At 34.4% G+C, this 20,038-nt stretch overlaps 1 protein-coding gene across 1 annotated transcript; it reads right to left on the bottom strand.

The window, feature by feature from the left end:
- Window positions 1–102: 102 nt before the first annotated feature.
- On the bottom strand, window positions 103–20,038 carry LOC147078012 (RIB43A-like with coiled-coils protein 2). The gene is made up of 9 exons (XM_085961093.1): window positions 19,537–20,038; window positions 18,120–18,260; window positions 16,291–16,451; window positions 15,110–15,188; window positions 7,611–7,772; window positions 6,397–6,624; window positions 4,236–4,342; window positions 888–1,669; window positions 103–791 (listed from the first exon to the last, which is right to left on the bottom strand). The coding sequence occupies exons 1-8, from the start codon at window positions 19,660–19,662 to the stop codon at window positions 1,528–1,530; spliced, it is 1,146 nt and encodes a 381-aa protein (XP_085817219.1). The 5' UTR covers window positions 19,663–20,038; the 3' UTR covers window positions 103–791; window positions 888–1,527.

Genomic DNA, 20,038 nt, shown 5'->3' with positions numbered 1-20,038 from the left:
TTGTGAAGGTTTTTTTTTATCGACTCAATTCGAAGGATCGATTCGCAAGAGGATTATTTTTTTATTAAAAGAAAAAAATCTAATTAATAACAAGTGTATATTGTAAATTCAATTTATTTCTCTCGATAAATTTAATATAGTGCCATGTGAATTTTTCACTACCTTCTTTAAGACGAGAATAAAAATGCTTCAAAGTTTTTCACAGAAAAATTTCGCACCCAAACGATATAATGAAGTATTACAAAATATTATTTAAATTGACCGAAATCACTGCCGTAATGTTATTTTGTATATTATTCAGTATTTACTATTTAATATAATATTATCTAAACATGTTTTTAAATCATGAAAATTCCATCATTAGTTTTAGTATTGTGTAATTTTCTGTAAAAAGTTTAATATGAAAAGTGAATTATCGATTACGAAGATATAATAAATAATTCGATGGACTGCATATTGTAGTCCACGCAATAAAACATTTTAATGATGTTGCTATTTTCCATAATTTTATAAACTTGTCATACTTATAGATATTTTTTGTAAAAAAACTGCCTTATCTGAAGTAAACTACTTCAAAAATAATAAAAATACATGTTGTCATTTTATTCAAACCATTCCCATAACTCAAGAAAAGGTACTCAGGTGCAAAGGAAAATGACAAAGCTATCCAGGATTTTTTACCACTTCACTACAAGGTTCTGAGTGTTCATCTTTGACAAAACAAACCCAACACTGAAGTAGTATTTTAAGTTGCCTCATCGTTATGCCGTGTCCACATTGGCAACGAGTTGCTGGCAACCTCATTAAATTTCACGATAATTATCATAATTTATATGACCATAAATTATTTTAATCAAAATTTAATGAGGTTGCCAGCAACTTGTTGCCAATGTGGACACTGCTTAAGACATTATTTGTTTTCATTGAACTAAGAATACAAATTCACATGTTTAGTTAGACCCAGAGCGTGGATCCAATCGGTTGGGCGAATGGCTTAAAACCATTCCTCATATAAAAACAGGGTATTATCCACGCAGTGGTTGAACCCCGCAATCCACAGCTGTAGAGACGGGTAATCAACCAGCTAAGCCACCGTAACTATATACTTTTATTTTTTTTGACCATGTCCAATCCCAAGATGATATCGGTCCCCACAGAGTAGAGGTTTGTATTAACAGATTTTTGTTTTTGCGAGAAACGTACGTTTGCCATTTGCTCAACCCATTAGGTCCATACTCTGGCTTCAAATTTGATATGATGATATGAATGATTCATTCACACATTGAAAAACAATATGTGTATTTGTCAGACCCAGGATTCCCTGGAGCCCATGACATTATAAGTCGACGTGTTAGCCGCTCCAATAATTAAAATTTGATCAAAAGTAATCATGATGTTAACATAGTTTTATTTATATTTCATGAGTCACGACATACACAATCCAAAGACAATAATTATAAGAAACAATCACAATCACGATACATATTTAAAAAAACATTGCAGGATTTAAAAAAAAAAAACTACAGTTTATCGAGACGATGTATTGAACTGATTGAAGTAATCTTCAGTGGGCTCATTCTTATAAATGATCTTGTCGAAATAATCACGCTTCTCTTTCTGCTGCAAAGACAGCCGCAGGTTTTCTTGCATTGTTTGTATTGCGTTCTCTCTGTAACATGAAAATAAATTTCCAGACATATTCCCAAAATAATTTTTCATACTATTCACTAGTATAGTCGCAGGAAAGAAACCTATGGCAATCACACCAACAAACACATAATTATTGTACAAGTTAAACAGTGTATCTATAGCAAAGAATTTGGACTCTAGATAGAAGGAGTCTTAATACAGGTTCTGTATTAGGAATTTTGAGGGCAGATCGATATTCGAATTGAACAATTGTATGTGTTTATTTTTCATCTTCTATTGGCAGCCTCGAAAACACAATGGCGACTCGTCTGCCACTTTGTTTGCATCATACATATTTCTCAGTGTTTTACGTGATTATTCATCTTAAAAATAATGGTCACTGTATTGCTTTTGGCTGCCTATATAGGGAGTATATTCCTACAGGTATTATTAGCCAAATTTTATATTCAAATGTGTCGTTTGATGAAGCAATATGTGAGATGCATGAAATGGAAAATTTAAGTCGAATTTAATAATGCCCTACCCAATTCTATGTAATTAAGTACCTATTCATGGCTTATTTTGCCAATATCTGCACATATAATCATGCATATAATTAACTAATTGGGTAAATCTAAAATTATAGTGGAATATCATACAAGAAGTGTTTTTCATTTTCACAAGGGGGCTGCCACTAGGGAATCCAATCCCGAGCCAAAATTCTGATCCCGGGATTTCGGGATTACAATTTGACAATCCCGGGATCCCGGGACTGGTCCCGGGATTGGCATTTTTTCCATTGCTAATATAATTTTTTTATATTTACAAATAACATTGATAAAATCGGTCAAAAATAAATCTAGTATAATTTATACTATTTAAGACATTTATTGTTAATATTGTATATGTTCAATCTTGGAAATACACAAGTTTAATGGAGTAAATAATATTGTAATATAAATAATAATGTGAATTTAATAGGAGATTGCTGTTTCTGATAGTAAAGACTTAATGAATGGATTAGCGAGATTTAAAATAGTAAAGCAAATAATCATGGCGTACTTATGGCCTTTCCGTTTCATAAATCTAATTAGTCAGCAAAATATGAAACTGCCGTAAAACGTATGATATCATGGTGGAATTACTTTTTTAAAAGTGCGAAGCATTGTTTTTTCCAATCTTTCCATTTTTAATAATTTATGTGAAAAAATAAAATGAATCGGCAACCTACACATGGGTATAAATCAAACTTCATTCAAACTCAGTTTATTTCTAATGTAGTTATTTTTTATTAAAAGTATTTTTTCTGTTATATTTTCGCTTTTACTTTATTTTCCATAAAAATTGATAAAAAAATCAATCCCGAAATCCCGGGATTATGTTTATCAATCCCGGGATTCATAGGTATCGAAAATAGCTCGGGATCCCGGGATTGGAATCCCTAGCTGCCACATATTTCAGTATCTCGTGCTTATATGTATCTTAAACCGCCACCCCGTGGAGCACGTTTCTATAACATACTCAGTGGTTTAATTTTCTCTGCACTCTCACAAGGTGATTGGTTGTGAGAGGTCAAGTTTAGTTGGCGGGGGGATTATTAGGCTGCTGAAACCGACCGGTACCCAAAAATATAATATACAGTCGAACTTGGTTATTACGCGGAAGATGGGACCGACTGAATTTGCTCATCATAAGCGTTACTCGTTATATCAGAGAATAGGTAATATTAATAGGTAATAGTAATTTTTCCCCGAAACAAGCATGGCACTCATAAAATACAAAAGAAGTTGTTTATTGTAATGAACGCTGGTATTGTAGTACCTACTGACTTCACAAACCTTTACATGCAATTTCAACCATATGCGTGGAAACTTTTTCAATATTGTCGGCGAAAACACCAATTAGGTAGCTACTTAGACACTTAACTAGTGTCATAAACGTAATCCAATCCCGCCGGCATCCTGTCCAGTGGGATTTTATTGCTTAGGGTCGAAATGTTTTTAAACGATCAACACATTAATAGTTTTAAGAAAATTTTTGATGATATTTTAGCTCGGTATATCCGTTAAGTAACTCATTATAAAATTGAATAAATGTATGGGGAAATTCATAAACTAAAATGTCAACGAATATTTCCTCGTTACATCCGAGATCTAGCTATATCCGTGATCGTAATAACCGAGCTCGACTGTAATATAAAATCAAAAAATGTTTGCAAACTACGAAGCGTGGTTCCACGTCATGAAAGAGAAAAGGTACCTAATAATGAAAATAATGTATTGCTAAACTGTTTCTTATGGATTCTCTCATAATAATAAAGTAATTTAAAGATGTTATGCCAAAAGAGATATAATAAATAAACTACCAGGAGAGAGGACTTTGTAATAGAGTGATTGAAGCAAAACTGATCATGTCCTATGAAATTTGTTCGGCTTTATCTATTGCTTAAGAAGAGATAATGTGTGAAAGAGAAATGAAGATAGATGGAGAGAGAAGACAACACCAGAGACTCCTGTCAGTTTCACTTTGGATACTATGCATAACTACAGTGTGATAGAGTTTGAACCTAATTATGTAAATATTTTATCATTAACATAAAATGTAACCTCCGTAGCCTGCGCATATCAGAATTGATATCTGCAACATTCCTGTTCAAGTTGGTGGACAGTTCTTGCCATTCGGATGCCATCTTTCTTTCCTGCTCTCGTCTCACCTGCAAAACAGAAAAATTTGAATTTATAGGTTTTCTTTCATAGGTTAATAAATTTCTGGAATAGCTGTTATGCAAAAATCTTTAGTTGTTTATCTAACATTTAAACACATAATTAATATTATAGAATTGTTTAGTCGGGGTATTGCAATAAATTGACCAGAGTTGAAAATCGAGACCCTAAAATTGTGATGAAAAGACCCTGGATAAACTATCCATCTTGCCCCCCCCTATATATTATCGTCTCTCTATATTAAATACCTCCCATGTGGTTTGTGTCATTCTGAAATAATCGTAAAAAACTGTTTTAAAAAATAGTCATAAATCAAATTTTTGAACATTTTTCGTAGATCCTAATAATAAACAAAAATTGGATAATCATATTTTTTTATGATATATTTATTATTTAATAGAAAAATCATAGATTTTGCCATGTTTTTATCACATAGGATTAATTTTATATGCACATTAAACGCATTGAATTATTTGATTATTTTAATACTGACCTATAAATTGCAGCGGACGTTCACATAGGATTAATTATGGTGCGTGATTTTGGATGCTCTCACATAGTATTAATAATAGTACGTGGTATCAATAACTCATTTTCATCAAAATCACCACATCGGAGGTATTTAATATACAGAGACGATATATTACTGTACATAATTGGGCCTCGTGGCCTGATTTATTGATTTAACCCTTTATAGGGCAAAGGTCGGAAACGGTTTATTTATCGACCACTTAATTTATGAGCTATAAGTTATACACTAAATATGGAAATATCAACCTTAGTGCGTCAAGACGTTGTTGAGTACGTTCTCTGGTTATGAAATAAACCATCTAATATGAAGTGTACGTCAATCGCTCGCAAAACACTATTTCAACGATTGGTCGATGTATCAGCCATTGCGCGTTTGCGGTCGCGACTCTACGAATTCGCGAGTGACACTTGACTTTGCAAGTCATTTTGTTCCAATTTATATTATGTGTTGTGAAAAATGGTATGTACATAAGTATTTAATATGCATTTATTTATCGATTTACATTATATTTTTTACAAATATATTGTGATAGAGTACTTGTTTCATCATTCTATTGCCAAGCGGGAAGTACATAACCTCAAATTTGCAATTCGCACGGCTGACTTCTAGAATTATTTTAAAAATAATAAAGCGGCTTAGGCAGCTGTGTATAGTTATATTTTATTGTAAATATAGTATACTATCATAAATATATTTTAGTTTTACTCAAAATATTTGGGATCGGAAAAGTTTTCAAAATATCCGCGAAGAAATGGTGTTTTTTTGTTAGTTGTGACATCAATTGAATGCCAAAGTACTAAATTACTATCAATATCGCAACTTTCATGGGTTTGTATTGTATTATATTTGACCGTAGAAGTAACATCATCATCAGCTGGGGTCTATCCACTGCTGGATGAAGGCCTCCCCCATCATACTCTATTTTTCTCGGTAATTTCGTAATATGGTAATGTTGTAGGTCGGTAGGTACTGTTACGATAATATGTTTTATTTTTGTTTTAGTTCATGAGTAAATCTAAAAAAAAGAGCTGTCGGTGTGCTTATTGTAGTACGGCTAGAGAGCCAAAACGCATATCTTATTTTTGTAAGCAGTGTAACGTACCACTTTGCATACTATGTTTTGAAAAGTATTACGTAAATGGGTGTAAAAAAATAAAAAAATGAATTGTAACTTTTCTTATGATTTAATAAATAATATGTACAACCATTATTTATTTGTTTTATTTGAAAAAAATATATTAAAAAAAAGACCTAAATGGCCACTGGTTGATAAAAAAACCATCATAAATTATAGTTTTTCCAAATTTCTGTTTTTTTTTTTTTTTTTTGAAATTGTTTTAAGATATTAAATATCTGATGCAAAATGATAGAGAACGGTTTAAAATGAAGAAAAAAATGCTTTGCCCTATAAAGGGTTAAAAAAAACAATACACAGGGCATTCCTGCCATTACACTAGAACAGATCCTTATCATTATCAACCTTAAAAAGGGCGCGAAGCTGTCGCCAATTACCTTCTGCTCCTCGATCTGATGCATCTGGGTCTTTCTGATCTGTTCTTTCTCCTGGGGTGTCATTCCTTTGTAGGCGTATCCAATGAAACGGTGAGGTCCCAAAACACTCCTGGCAACGTCATGATTTTCTGTCATCATATCCGAAGTGAGGTTGTTGTACATCTCAGCTCGGTTGTCTTGAGCCTCGTTCTCATTATCAATGACTTCTTTACACTTTCGTTCTTCAGCCTAAAATATATTTATATTGTATGTTGTTATTTGTATCTCATATAATGTTGGTTTGACATTTCATTATAATATACGTATGACATAGTGTTATTTGCGATGTTTTGTGATTGTTTATCTAAAATTTTACACTTGTAATACAAATGCAAGACCTTTTTATCTAACTGCAATACTGGAATATAAGTCTGACATGTTTGCAACAAATTAATCTACAGGTCCAGCCAATTCAATCATTAGCCGTAAAAACCGTTTTTTGGTTCACTTTCATATATTTAGGATCATAATAGAAGGTTTTCTTCAACATCTTTGTTTGATACCAGTCAAGCTTCATTTTAGCTGACAGAGATGAGCCAGTGTCGCTTGTAATTTGGGTTAAATTAATCTGCGAATATGTTGACAATAAAATTGACACCGCTGACACATCAGTTATAATCATAGATAACAGACAAAATATATAGATTAGATGCGTAAGTTCCATACAACAGGGCATTCTTTGGTACAATCTCTTGTTGGTTGATGAAACTTTCTCCATAAGAGCATTGGAACAAAAATAAATAAAAGACGATATTACCTAATTCAAATATTTGAAAAATCGATGTGGTTGCATAATAATATAAGTACATACCTGAGATTTCTATGGAAATTACGGATATTTTTTATGAAGCTAGCCCATTTTGAATGCATGAAGAAGGCCAGAAGAAGAACAGAAATAAGTATGACTGAAAAAGTGTGCACTATTTTTGGCCCCTAGCATACCTAAACTATTATGGTTTGGTTACGCAGAGTTTAATTTAATTTTAAAAACTAACCAGTACCATCTGCAAATTGTACTCAAAGTTCAATGAAAACAAATAAATATGACTGACAAAGTTTAGTGTGCACTATTTATATCGAATCGCCACTGCCATCTCTATTACACGAGGTTTTCATCAAGATCCTTGTATTTAACATTGTAATATGAGTGTAGTAATTTATTAGATTATCCTTACCAATGCTTTGTTGAATCTGGCATTAGCGGCTTCAAGTCGAAGTTTGCACTGCCTCTCCACAAGTTCCAGTTGCAGAGCTCTCTGATCTCTGGCGGCGACCACATGCATGTAGGCTTCATTCGCCATCTTCTGCTCCAACTCACACACTCTGCGTTCTTCCATCTGAAAATGATAATAATGTATGAAGATGCTAAATAATAGTCATAAGTCATCAATGACACTTATCATTTTATCATTGGGCCATCTGTTAGGTAGCATAAACTTAGTCATTCATCCAACCCATTGGGTCATCGACTAACATGCATTCGATGGGCCTTGAAGTAGGATCAAACCCATGAACCACGGTTTCAGAAACGACCATTCTATCAACCAGTATGAATTCTATATTGTGGTATTGCAAGTAGCAGGAATGGATAAAACTAGGTGTTATTTAATTAGTTCTCTAATAATCTGTCAACCACAAGCCGCTCTACACTAAAATAAATAATTAGAGCTCTATAGTTTTTAACCCTCATTATAACTCCACATCCATTAGATGGGCGTCTACCACGGTGTAATTAATTTCAGGCGCTAGTGGCGCAACAAAAGTTGCACACCCGAGTGTCCCAGGAATAACCTTTCAAAACCTTGATTGTCGTTAACTGGAGTGTACATGATATACCTGTTTTGATTAAATTTATTGAGGTTAAGTACACATAGTACACACAAGTACACATAATAATCGAAACGCCGCCCAGTTAACACATACATAGTGTTGTCTCACTAAGTTTTTGTTTTGTTTTATTATTTCTTTGAAACAAAATGGCTGAAATAACTGAATTAACCAATATTATAGTCAAACAAAGTGCCCTTATTGAAAAACTTATGAAAAAAGTGGAGAGTATTGAGGAATTCCTCAAAATAAATTCATTTAAATTAAATAATGCAACTCCCAGTGACTCGAATACAGTGTGTACTTCGCCAGTAATTAAGTCCGTCGTAATTAGTGACAATACGGTAAAACCAATTACCACGGCAAGTTCAAAATCGACGATTGAAACGCGCGCGCAAACGAAGCGCCGAGCATCGACCAAACAACAAATCGATGCAAATTCAAAAAATGCCGCGTTAGAACGATCGCGTCCTGGAAAGGAAAATTATCCTGCACTCGGAGTTATCCCAGCAGTCGCCCCAGAAGAGGATTCCTCATCGTCACCCAAGGCCTCACAACCGAAACCACCAGCTGAAGGTTTACCTACGCCTGGGATTGTTGATGGATGGGCCACCGTTGCACGGAAGCGGCGTGTTGCGGTTCGGGGAAACCTCGCTGGACGAGCGAAAACTGTTGTGAAGCAGTATCACATCTGCCCGTTTCACAGAGATACAACAACGGCTGATGTTTTAACCTATTTAAATAAGTTGTGTACCGCTGATTTCACAGTTGTGAAAATTAAATCAAGGGGGGACTACGCATCCTTCAAGGTAGGTATCCCTTCTGATGTCACGGACACTGTTTTGAGGGCGGATAACTGGCCACGCCACTCATTCATAAAAGAATGGGTGTCGAGAGTGGAAACTCCACGGTTGCCGGTTAGCTGACTTCGGAACAGTCACCGTTCAGATAAACTGTTATTTTACTATCAGAATGTTCGCGGCTTGAGGACAAAATCTGTGGAATTTTTGAACGGCGTATTAGCTGACGACTATGACATCATAGCGTTAACTGAAACGTGGTTTAATGACAGTGTTTTCAGTCGTGAATATTTTGGTGGTGATTATGCTGTCTTTAGAAGGGATCGAGACTCCGGAACAGGCCTCAGGCAGGGAGGAGGCTGCCTCCTGGGAGTTAGAAATATGGAAGGGTTGCAGACCGAACGTTTTCGTATTTTGGAGACTTCTAACGAGGACCTTTGGGTTAAACTAACCTGTAACGGAGAAACTGTCTACGTTTGTGTCGTGTATTTTCCTCCAGCAAGTGAAGTGGAGGCGTATAAACTTTTTGTTGAAAAAATGTTATCTAGTATCGTCGTATTTGGGGATAAGAGGGTTATTGTAATGGGAGATTTTAACCTAAACTCAGCGCGCAGCGGTGAAAGGGTCAAGAGTGAACTGGAATTTCTGTGTGCTGTTTTTGGATTTTCCCAGTACAATGATATTCTTAACTCTAAAGGTGGACTTCTGGATAGGATTTTCAGTAACGCTATTTTATCAATTTCGCGATGTACATTACCTTTGATACGAGAGGATGTGTACCACCCTACATTGGTTTTTTTACACGTATTTCATGCGATTCGCCCGCTGCGAACAGAAATTCCCTCACACGAAGCTAATTCGTGTGGGGGATGGAAGTTTGATGGTGGAAATTTCAAGCTGCTTTACTCTTTAATGAGTGAAGTAGATTGGAGTGAGTTGCGTGAGATTTTTGATGTGAATGAGGCGGTACAATACTTTTATAATGTTGTATATAATGTGTTTAATAAATGTTTTTCAAGGAAGTCACTATGTCGAGGTGGAAGACGATATCCGAAGTGGTTTTCTTGGGAGATTGTTAGAGACATTAGAGTCAAACACTACTATCATACAGCCTGGAAGGCTAAGCATGGTCAGCATGACTATGAAATGTTTGGCCTTTATCGTATGAGAGTGAGACAAGCTGTTCGGCTGGCCTATCGAACATATATGGAATCGGTAAAGGATTGCATTCACGAAAATCCTAAATCGTTTTGGGATTATATAAAATCATTAAGAAAGGATGGTGGATTTGCCAATTCGATGACTTGGAATGGCGAAGAGGTGACTGGACATAGAATGGCAGAAGCATTTGCTGGTCATTTCAGGTCCGTCTACGCAAGTAGTACTCCGAATCTGGATGTCGCCTCAACGTCAAGAAAACGATCGTGCGGTGCCCAATCCGTTGACATCTTCCCAATTGATGAAGGTGACGTGTTTAGATTTATTAAAAAACTTAAGAATACTCGCTCTTTGGGACCGGATAACGTCCCTACATTTTTTTTAAAGGGGTGTGTTGATTTTGTCAAAGGCCCACTTGCATATATATATAATCTTACAATGGAGACAGGTATCTTTCTGGAAATATGGAAGATGTCGAAGGTGACTCCAATTTATAAGAGTGGTACAGAGTCGTCAGTAGAAAACTACAGGCCGGTAGCTGTTCTCTCTGCACCAGCAAAAGTTCTGGAGATGATCATGCACAGCATGATTTCTCCAAAAATTGAGTCATTTATAATGAATGAACAGCATGGATTTAGAGCAGGCCGATCAACGGAAACCAACCTGATGGTATTCACTGATTATGTGTCATCAGTACTAGATAGAGGCAGCCAGGTTGACTGTTCTTACAATGATTTCTCGAAGGCATTTGACAGAGTCGATCACGATATTCTAATGGAAAAACTCCAACTTATTGGATTGTCGGATCGATTTTTGAAGCTATTCGGGAGTTATTTTAGGAACCGTCAACAATACGTTTCGTACGGCCTTTATCAGTCACAGACCTTTTACACATTTCTGGTGTCCCCCAGGGCTCAAACTTAGGGCCATTGCTGTTCACGATTTTCATAAATGACATAGCATTGGTAATTAAAAATGCTATGTTTTTGTTGTTTGCTGACGACTTGAAACTCTTCATGGAAGTTGTCACCTTGGACGATTGTCATCAACTCCAACTTGATATAGATAATATATTAGATTAGGGCAGGCGTAACAAACTGGACTTCAATATTGATAAATGCAATGTTTTATCGTTTACTAAAGCCTCACGAGTATTGTTTTTCCAGTACTCGATGCATGGCAGAGTTCTCTCGCGAATATCATCTGTAAGAGATCTTGGAATTACGTTTGACGGTAAACTGACGTTTAGTGGTCATATAGATACTGTCACCTCCGAAAGGGGGGGGGGGGGTGATGGATGAGTGCTCTGGACCCCCCTGATCATGTAATGTCATGTCAAGTCACGGTGGTATCGTCTGCTTCTTCTTTCGGGGACATGTTTGTGTTGATTGACAACGCGGAAGTACAGGCGAAAACAGGGCGTTTATTGTTCGGAATATAAATACAGTAAAGTACAGCGTACAAAATATTTAAAAAAAAAAAAAAAAATTTTAAATGGCGGTGACGCCGGCGAGCGCGGCGCCACAGCCGACGTCACGCTCGAGAGTCCGAAAACCGAATGACCCTAATAGGGGCTGGTAGGGCAGAGTAGGTAGTAATAATACCCAACAAACAATTCACAATTATTCTATCTCTGAAAAATGACAAAAACAGCCTCTGGCATATGTACCTGGCTTGTAAGTAGGTACCTCAGGTCTCATATTTCAGACCTTTTCTAGGTACATGCTTTGGAAAGGGGCTGTGAATTTCTTGGAATTATTACTACCTTCTGCATTTCTATGCTTGTTAGCTACATATTTTGAAATATTTGAACTAGGTACAAATACATATTTTTTCAAAGTAATCTCAAATCAGATATTCTAGGTGCTAGGTACATTGTATGGCTGGGAACTTTGCTTCCAATATTGGTCAAAATTGGATGAAATGTAGGTAATAATATTAAAAAAATGATATTAATAATTACTATTTGCTTACGGGCTAGAAACTTGCCTCGCAGTCGATCTGTTCATGTTTGCATGAATCAGCCGAATGATGATTCAGGCCTCGTGGCCTTGGATCCTCTGAGGATGCCATGGTTTAGGCGGTATCAATACCATTTGTTAAAAGGCGCTAAAGATGTTGGGCTTTGTCTTGCGTACTTCCCGGGTCTTTTCGGATGTTACGGTACTAAAAATTCTCTATAACTCCTTAGTTAGAAGCAGACTTGAGAGTGGGTCTGTCGTTTGGGCCCCGCATCAGTTGAAGTGCGGCCTTATGGTGGAGAGAGTCCAAAAGAAATTTTTAAGACTTCTTTACTTTCGGCTGTATGGATATTATCCGTGGCTCTATCCGACTGATTTTCTCTTAGGGATGCTTACATACTGTAGCTTAAAATTTAGAAGGGATCTTTATTTAGCTACATATTTTTTCAGACTTATACGCGGCGTAAATGTGAACTCTGCCATTCTTGGTGGTGTTGGCTTGTGTGTCTCTGATAATTACCTTAGGAATCGAGGGCATCCGTTGTTTGTTCTCCCACGGTGCAGAACTAACCTGCCATTAGTAATGCCAATTGGGAGGGCAATAACCATGTTTAATGAAATCGTTTCGGATATTGATATATTCCACTTACGTGAGGGTGAATTTAGGTGGACGTTGTTTTTTAAATTCTTAAAATAGGGTCTGCTTAACTCATCCGGTGTACTTCCTTGTACCTATATACTTAATATTTTTTGTATTTACATATTTATACTGTACATAAAACTGTTTTAATAATATTTCTTTGTTTCTAAATGTCATGTTGTGAACGTCTTAAACTTATAATTTGTAATGTCCACAATGTGTAAAATAAATAAATTAAAATAGTCCATTGCGTAAGCTTTACGCAGAAAAAACAATTATTAGATTCATCGCATTAGTACAAAATTTACCAATTCTATAATACATTTATAATAAATGGAAATATTTTATTAGTTTCTTCTGTAAGTGTCAACATATTGCGTATATAAAATTATGTATTATGTAAAAATATCACAAAACATGAACATGTTTTTGTTTTGTTGCTCTATGAGTAGAATTAAGCATGTAAATAAATATCTTCGAGTTTGCTACCTGGCTAACCGAGCCTAAAAATTTTATGATCTGCCCCTTTCCAAAAAAAGTTTGCCGACCCCTAGCGTAAGCCACTGGCTTGTCAACTACATAAATGTTCAATTACCAGTGAGGTCACAATGCATCCGTATGATGATTTGACTGTGATGCAAACTGTTTACTGAGCCACTAAGCTTTCAATGCTGATTTTTTTTTTTGACCATGTCCGTCCCTAATAGGATCATATTATGGGCCTCCACAGAGCCAAACTAGATCGGTTAATAATATTTTTACTTAACGGCCCACATGCTCGTCGTAGGTCAAAATTGAGTTTTTATTGTATTTTCAAACCATGACACTGGACACTCCTTAAACGTTGTAGATAATCTATTTATATAATTTTGAAGCCTTATTATCCGTTATATTTATTTTAAACATTTGATGACTGCGTAAAGTATTTTTGTTACATAAAATAGTATTCTTTTAAACCTCTCGCTCTAATGTTTTAGAATATAGTCATATTTAGGTACATGAATGTGCAGTGGTGTTAAGATTTTTTTTCGTTTATTAATTTTTAATCGCAATTATAAAACCATTAGTATAATTTATGACGAGATAATTTTAGTAAAATATTTACGATAAAAAATTATATTGATAATCTCTGTGATCCCAAATTTGACAAGAATTAGGCATTTTATTATTCAAAAAATCGGCAAGATTAACACATTTGAAGATGATTCTAAAGATACTTATTATAAGCTATCTCTTTGACCATTCAAGTGTGATAAACATATTATGAATAATGATTGCTTTATAATAATTATTGACCTAAAAATAAGGTAGTGTTTTTTTGAAATACGCCATTTCTTTCGTCATTCCCCAGTGGTTAAGTTACAACATACGGCCGTAGCCATAAATTGACAAACTATAATTGAAGTAGGGAGTAAAATGATATTGAAGCGCGTGTTTGAACATGTACTGTTTAAAAAAAAATAAAAAAAAATTCGGTTAGGTACATGTTCAAACACGCGCGTTAACATAATTTTACTCCCTACTTTAATTATAGTTTGTCAATTTATGGCTACGGCCGTATGTTGTAGCTTAACCACTGGGGAATGCCAAAAGAAATGGCGTATTTCAAAAAAACACTACCTTATTCTTAGGTCAATAATTATTATAAAGCAATCATTATTCGTAGGATGTTTATCACACTTAAATGGTCAAAGACATAGCTTATAATGAGTATCTTTAGAATTATCTTCAAATGTGTTAATCTTGCCGATTTTTGAATAATAAAATACCTAATTCTTGTCAAATTTGGGATTACAGAGATTATCAATATAATTTTTTATCGTGAATATTTTACTAAAATTATCTCGTCATAAATTATACTAATGGTTTTATAAATGCGTTTACAAATTAATAAATGTTAAAAAATCTTAACACCACTGTACATTCATGTACCGAAATATGACTATATTCTAAAACATTAGAGCGAGAGGTTTAATAGAATACTATTTTATGTAACAAAAATACTTTACGCAGTCATCAAATGTTTAAAATAAATATAACGGATAATAAGGTTTCAAAATTATATAAATAGATTATCAACAACGTTTAAGGAGTGTCCAGGATCATGGTTTGAAAATACAATAAAAACTCAATTTTGACCTACGACGAGCATGTCCCCCCTTAAGTTAAATAAATATACCACCAATCTAGAGAAGATTTTCTTCAACGTCTCTGTTACCGAATCATTGTTAGTGTGAAAATTGTTCATGAGAGTTATGAATCAATAATAATGGACACAATATGGATACCTGTTGCAGCAGCCATGCCGTTTTTTGTTCAGCCATTATGCGGGCCCGCTCCTCACTATGAATGTCTTCCCCTTCGAATCTGACAAAAATAAATATAACAAAGAGCACATATTTTATGTAAAAAATAATAACTAAAGATTTAAATTTTCTGTCAATCGCACGTCATGTCCCGTAAAAAAATATTTGTTTAGAGAAAAAGGCAGGCTAGATTGAGATTTTCAAAGACTCTCTTCGGTATTAAATCCACTGGATTATGGCATCATGGAAGGCCACTAAATACCATTAGGGTGTATACAGTGAAGCCATGAAATGTTGACATGACCTCGGAACATCCAAGAAGACTGGCGAATGAGAAAGATTCTTGAGGATACCCTGCGGGGTCCATATCCTTTCACTAATGAGCGGATGCCAGAATTGAATGAGCGATTGTCACCCAGAGAGATGTGAACTCATGACTATTTCTTCTTCTTTTATATCATATGCATGTCAACTTCTTAGATAAAATATATGGAGACCGTGTGATGCCTCTAATAATCCCTGTCGCTTGCTGGTCTTCTTGCATCTTCCCAGGTCATCCCAGCATAGTATGGTATTTAAATATTTTTATTTTGAGATTTTTTAAAACCGACATATTTGAAAAGACAATCATTGTAAATTTTAAATTTTCAATATCTAAATATATGTTTAAGAAATATTCAAATAAAGCAGTTTTAGTAAATTCTTATCAATTTTACTACAAAATAAATCTGGCTGTTGGTCTACTTTACGATATCAAATTAACCCATTGGAGACAGATTTTCAATCGGAGGAGATTGGAGACTGACATGTTCAACCATTACGTGCCACCAGTGCTCATGTCAGCCTATAAAACATGTGCCTTCGATACAAAAGGGATGCAAAAAATACGAATATGTGGCATAGAATGGTGCACGATGAGTATGACTAATGTGTCACAGACCAGACAAGGGTCTGCGATGTGATTGATTTCGCCAAACTGAAGTGGCAATGAGCTGGCAGCCTCTCGGAGAGTAAATAATCCCAGATCAAATACATTTACCCAACAGGCCAGCCCTACCTAACAACTGTCGCATCGATAATGGATCGTCTTAAAACTAAAACTAGACAGTACGATGAATGATTAATTTTTATAACACAACGAGGTTTAAAAAGAAATTATTTACTTTTGAGCAGAGGCTAGTCCGATGTCATACGAAGATGAACACCTCAAGGGCAACTGTTTCTTCAAAACCTCAGGGTCATTCAGGTCATATTCCCGGCGATCCTCCTTCCGTTGGTACATTTTACGATATTCATTAGTCTCGGCCTGGATTCTTCGACGTTCCTAAACCAATAGCACTTATATAATATAATAAATTATTGTTTAATTTAATTAAACGCAATTTTTTTTTTATAGTACTTATTCCACTTTTAATCAATAAATTAGGACCGGTTTCATCCGCCTCAGAGGGACATTTTCAACTGTTTTCAACTTCAGTTGAAAATGTCCCTCTGAGGCGGACGAAGCCGGTCCTAATTTATTGATTAAAAGTGGAATAAGTACTACAAAAAAAAATTGCGTTTTATTAAATTAAACAACAATACAATGCAGTTCCACCATGAATTGACAGTTAACAAAATAAAAGAAATATAATAAATTATCAAGCACTATAATCATTTCAAGATACTCCGCATTACATACAGATACAGCGTTAACTTATTTATAAAACGATCTTATCACTTCGTATCCACCGCATATAATTATATAGTAGTCATCACATTATATTATATTATGATGAATACGAAGTGATAAACGTTTTTTATAAATTGTCAGCCACTAGTTATTTTTAGTTTGCATTCAACATACCGTCGTACATACATAACATACTGTCAGTGGCGAAGGGTGGAGGTAAGCTGTTAAGATTTGCTATAAATAGTGCACACTAAACTTTTTTAGTCATATGTATTTGTTTTTATTGAACTAAGACTACAATTTACAAATGGTGTTAGTTAGTTTTTAAAAATCAATTAAATACTGCCTAAACGAAACCATAATAGTTTTGGTCTAATTTGGGCAATACGACAAAATTGTGCACACTTTTTCGTTCATCGTTTTTTGTTTTCGTTGGATTAAAAATACATATTACACATATTGTTGGTTATTTTTTTAAATCCATTAAGCCCTGCCTAAGTCAAACTATAATAAATAAAAAATATTATTCTATTTATAAAATATTCAAAGTTATGTATGATTTAATTGCATAATTTTAGATATTTTATAGATAGACATGTATTTTTTGACTATTATCTATTATGGCTTGGTTTCTCAGGGTTTAATTGAAATTTAAAAAACTAAACAACAATATCTGTAAATTGTAGTCTTATTTCAATGAAAACAAATATGTATGTCTGAAAAAGTTTAATGTGCACTGTTTATGGCGGATCTTAACAGCCTACCTCCACCCTTCGCCACTGCATACTGTACAGGCCAATTGCCGTAACCCTCACTTTTCACCGATGGCAATGGACTTATTACATACTCTTACACAAACTGGCCAAGTATTATAAATCCCAAAAAATAATTCAAAACTATTTTTTACGTCATTTGTAACTTGACAAAAAATATTCCAGCCAAATGCTGTAACCCTCTAAACGCAAGCCACTGGTGTCAATAAAAGAAAATTCTCAATTTGTAATAAAATAAATAGTACATAAAATAATAAGTAAATGCAATGCCCACAGTTTTTTTCACTTCCTGAACAATTTGATATTTGAGGGTTACGCCAATTGGCATGTACAGTGACGATACTATTATACAATGAGTCATATAGAAAAAAATAAACTATGATGAGCTGGACAATGTAGTTGGTTCTGTGTTAGATTTTGTAAATCGCTGTCTTAGTTACTTATAGAAACTAACTTACTTGCGATGCGCAGAAAGAACGGTGGAGGAAGCGAAATCTTGCTGGAAATGTAGTGCTGAGAATGATAGAAAGAATTGAAAATAACAAACCTCGTGTTCATTTCTTGCTAAATTGTACGCAGTCTGGACATCATTTTTCATTTGACAATCAAAAGATTCTTCCAACTTCTTCTCATTATCCTTCATAAATCTCTGCTCTTCCAACTGACGTTCCAAAGCATCAATGTCAACCTATACAGAGTTTGATTTGAATACATTATAATATCATATTCTTACTAAAATAATAAATATTTTGAAAGATCGTTATAATCCATTAATTTTGTTAACGCAATGAGAGAACGATGGAAATCGTATTATAAAATTTTATACCGTAGCATGGGGTGACTTTGGCCCAAATTATTCTACTACTCCAAGAAAACTGATATAAAATCGAACTGGAACAAAATGATGGGCTGAATATTTCTAGTTAAATAAAACGAGTATTGTTGAACATGTTTTTATTTATTTGGAAAATATAAGTATCATAGTTTCGTTTGATTATCTTTTTTAAATTTTGGGCTAAAGTATCCCAATATAAATATGACACTCCGCACGATACAAACCTGCACCCACTAGATTCGCACCATTGTGCTCTACCAACTAAGCTATGTATGTCCCATCTAATTGCGACAAAATTAACCAGTAATTCTTTACACTTGTTTTCTCTGAAGCACTTCACAGATTACGTTAATTTTGGCACTGAAGAAAATTTTGTCAAAGTATCGATAAATAATTTTACACCAATGAATTATGATTGTGAACTACGCCAATTAAACTCTCATTGAATGTAAAGAATAAAAAAAAATATTGACACAAAAATTAAAAAAAATACTGTATAGGTACTACTAAAACAAAGGAAGTTATCCATTGCGAAACGCACAACTATTTTATTTTTTTGACTATATCCGATCCTAATAAGATCATACGGGCCTTCACAGAGTGAAGATAAGTGTTAACACATTTTTGTTTTTATGAGAAATGGATGTTAGCCTCTTGCTCTTGCATATTCTTGACTCCAACCACAAATTGAAAAACAATGTATATTTGTCAAACCCAGGATTCGTACCTAGGACCCACGACATTATAAGCCGATGCATAAGCCGCTCGGCCATCGTGGGCACAACTAAAACATGGAAACTATATTTGTAATAAATAAATTATAAAATATGACATTTTTCAACTAGGTACTGAAATATTTCATGGCTCCATGGATGGAGCTTTAAGCCCATCTAGGGGTGGCGCCGTCCACTGTTTGAAAACCACTGTTCTAAAAGACAGTCAAATCAGATCAATATTAAGCCTTTATACATCATTTTCAGACCTATCTGTTTCATTTCAATAAATATTTCACATCTTCGTTGTTCTTGAAATTTGACTCAGTATTAGAGGTTAAGGTCCAAAAAATTTTGGTTAAATGTAAATAAATTAAATTAAAAATAATATATCTAGGTAGTTATAAAGTACTTACACCGATCTTCCTGTATCTTGGATTGAAGATTCTGTCTCTTCTTTCATTCTCAAAGCGGCGCCGTCTATCAATTTCTTGGGACTCCTTTCTGTCTTTTTCAGTTGCAATTAGAATGCTTCCAATCATTTCGTGAAATTTATTAAGATTTAAAAAAAATTATGATTCTCTCAAGATTTTCTCTTCACACATTGATTATAATATTATGACAAATCAGTAAACAATATTATAAAGGAAGCCAGTAACCATGGCAACTGTTACTATAGGCATTGCGAATGTTAACACATTATTATGATCCCAAACAAACGCCGATGTCTGATTTTATTTTACATATTAATTTATTGCAATTAAGGGATGGTTGATCAATAATAATGATGGACAAAAAACTAATACCAATCATTGAAACTCGAAACACAAAAATGTAATTTACCAGAAGTATTGAATTGTGGCTGTCCATCAAATTAAAGCGATTTGTACCTACCTATCTCAATATTTTTATAGAATC

The sequence above is a fragment of the Rhyacophila brunnea genome, unplaced genomic scaffold, assembly GCF_057557595.1.
Source record: "Rhyacophila brunnea isolate RB1 unplaced genomic scaffold, BYU_Rbru_1.0 scaffold_12, whole genome shotgun sequence".
Classification (NCBI taxonomy): domain Eukaryota; kingdom Metazoa; phylum Arthropoda; class Insecta; order Trichoptera; family Rhyacophilidae; genus Rhyacophila; species Rhyacophila brunnea.
This window is presented reverse-complemented; position numbering and strand designations above follow the sequence as displayed.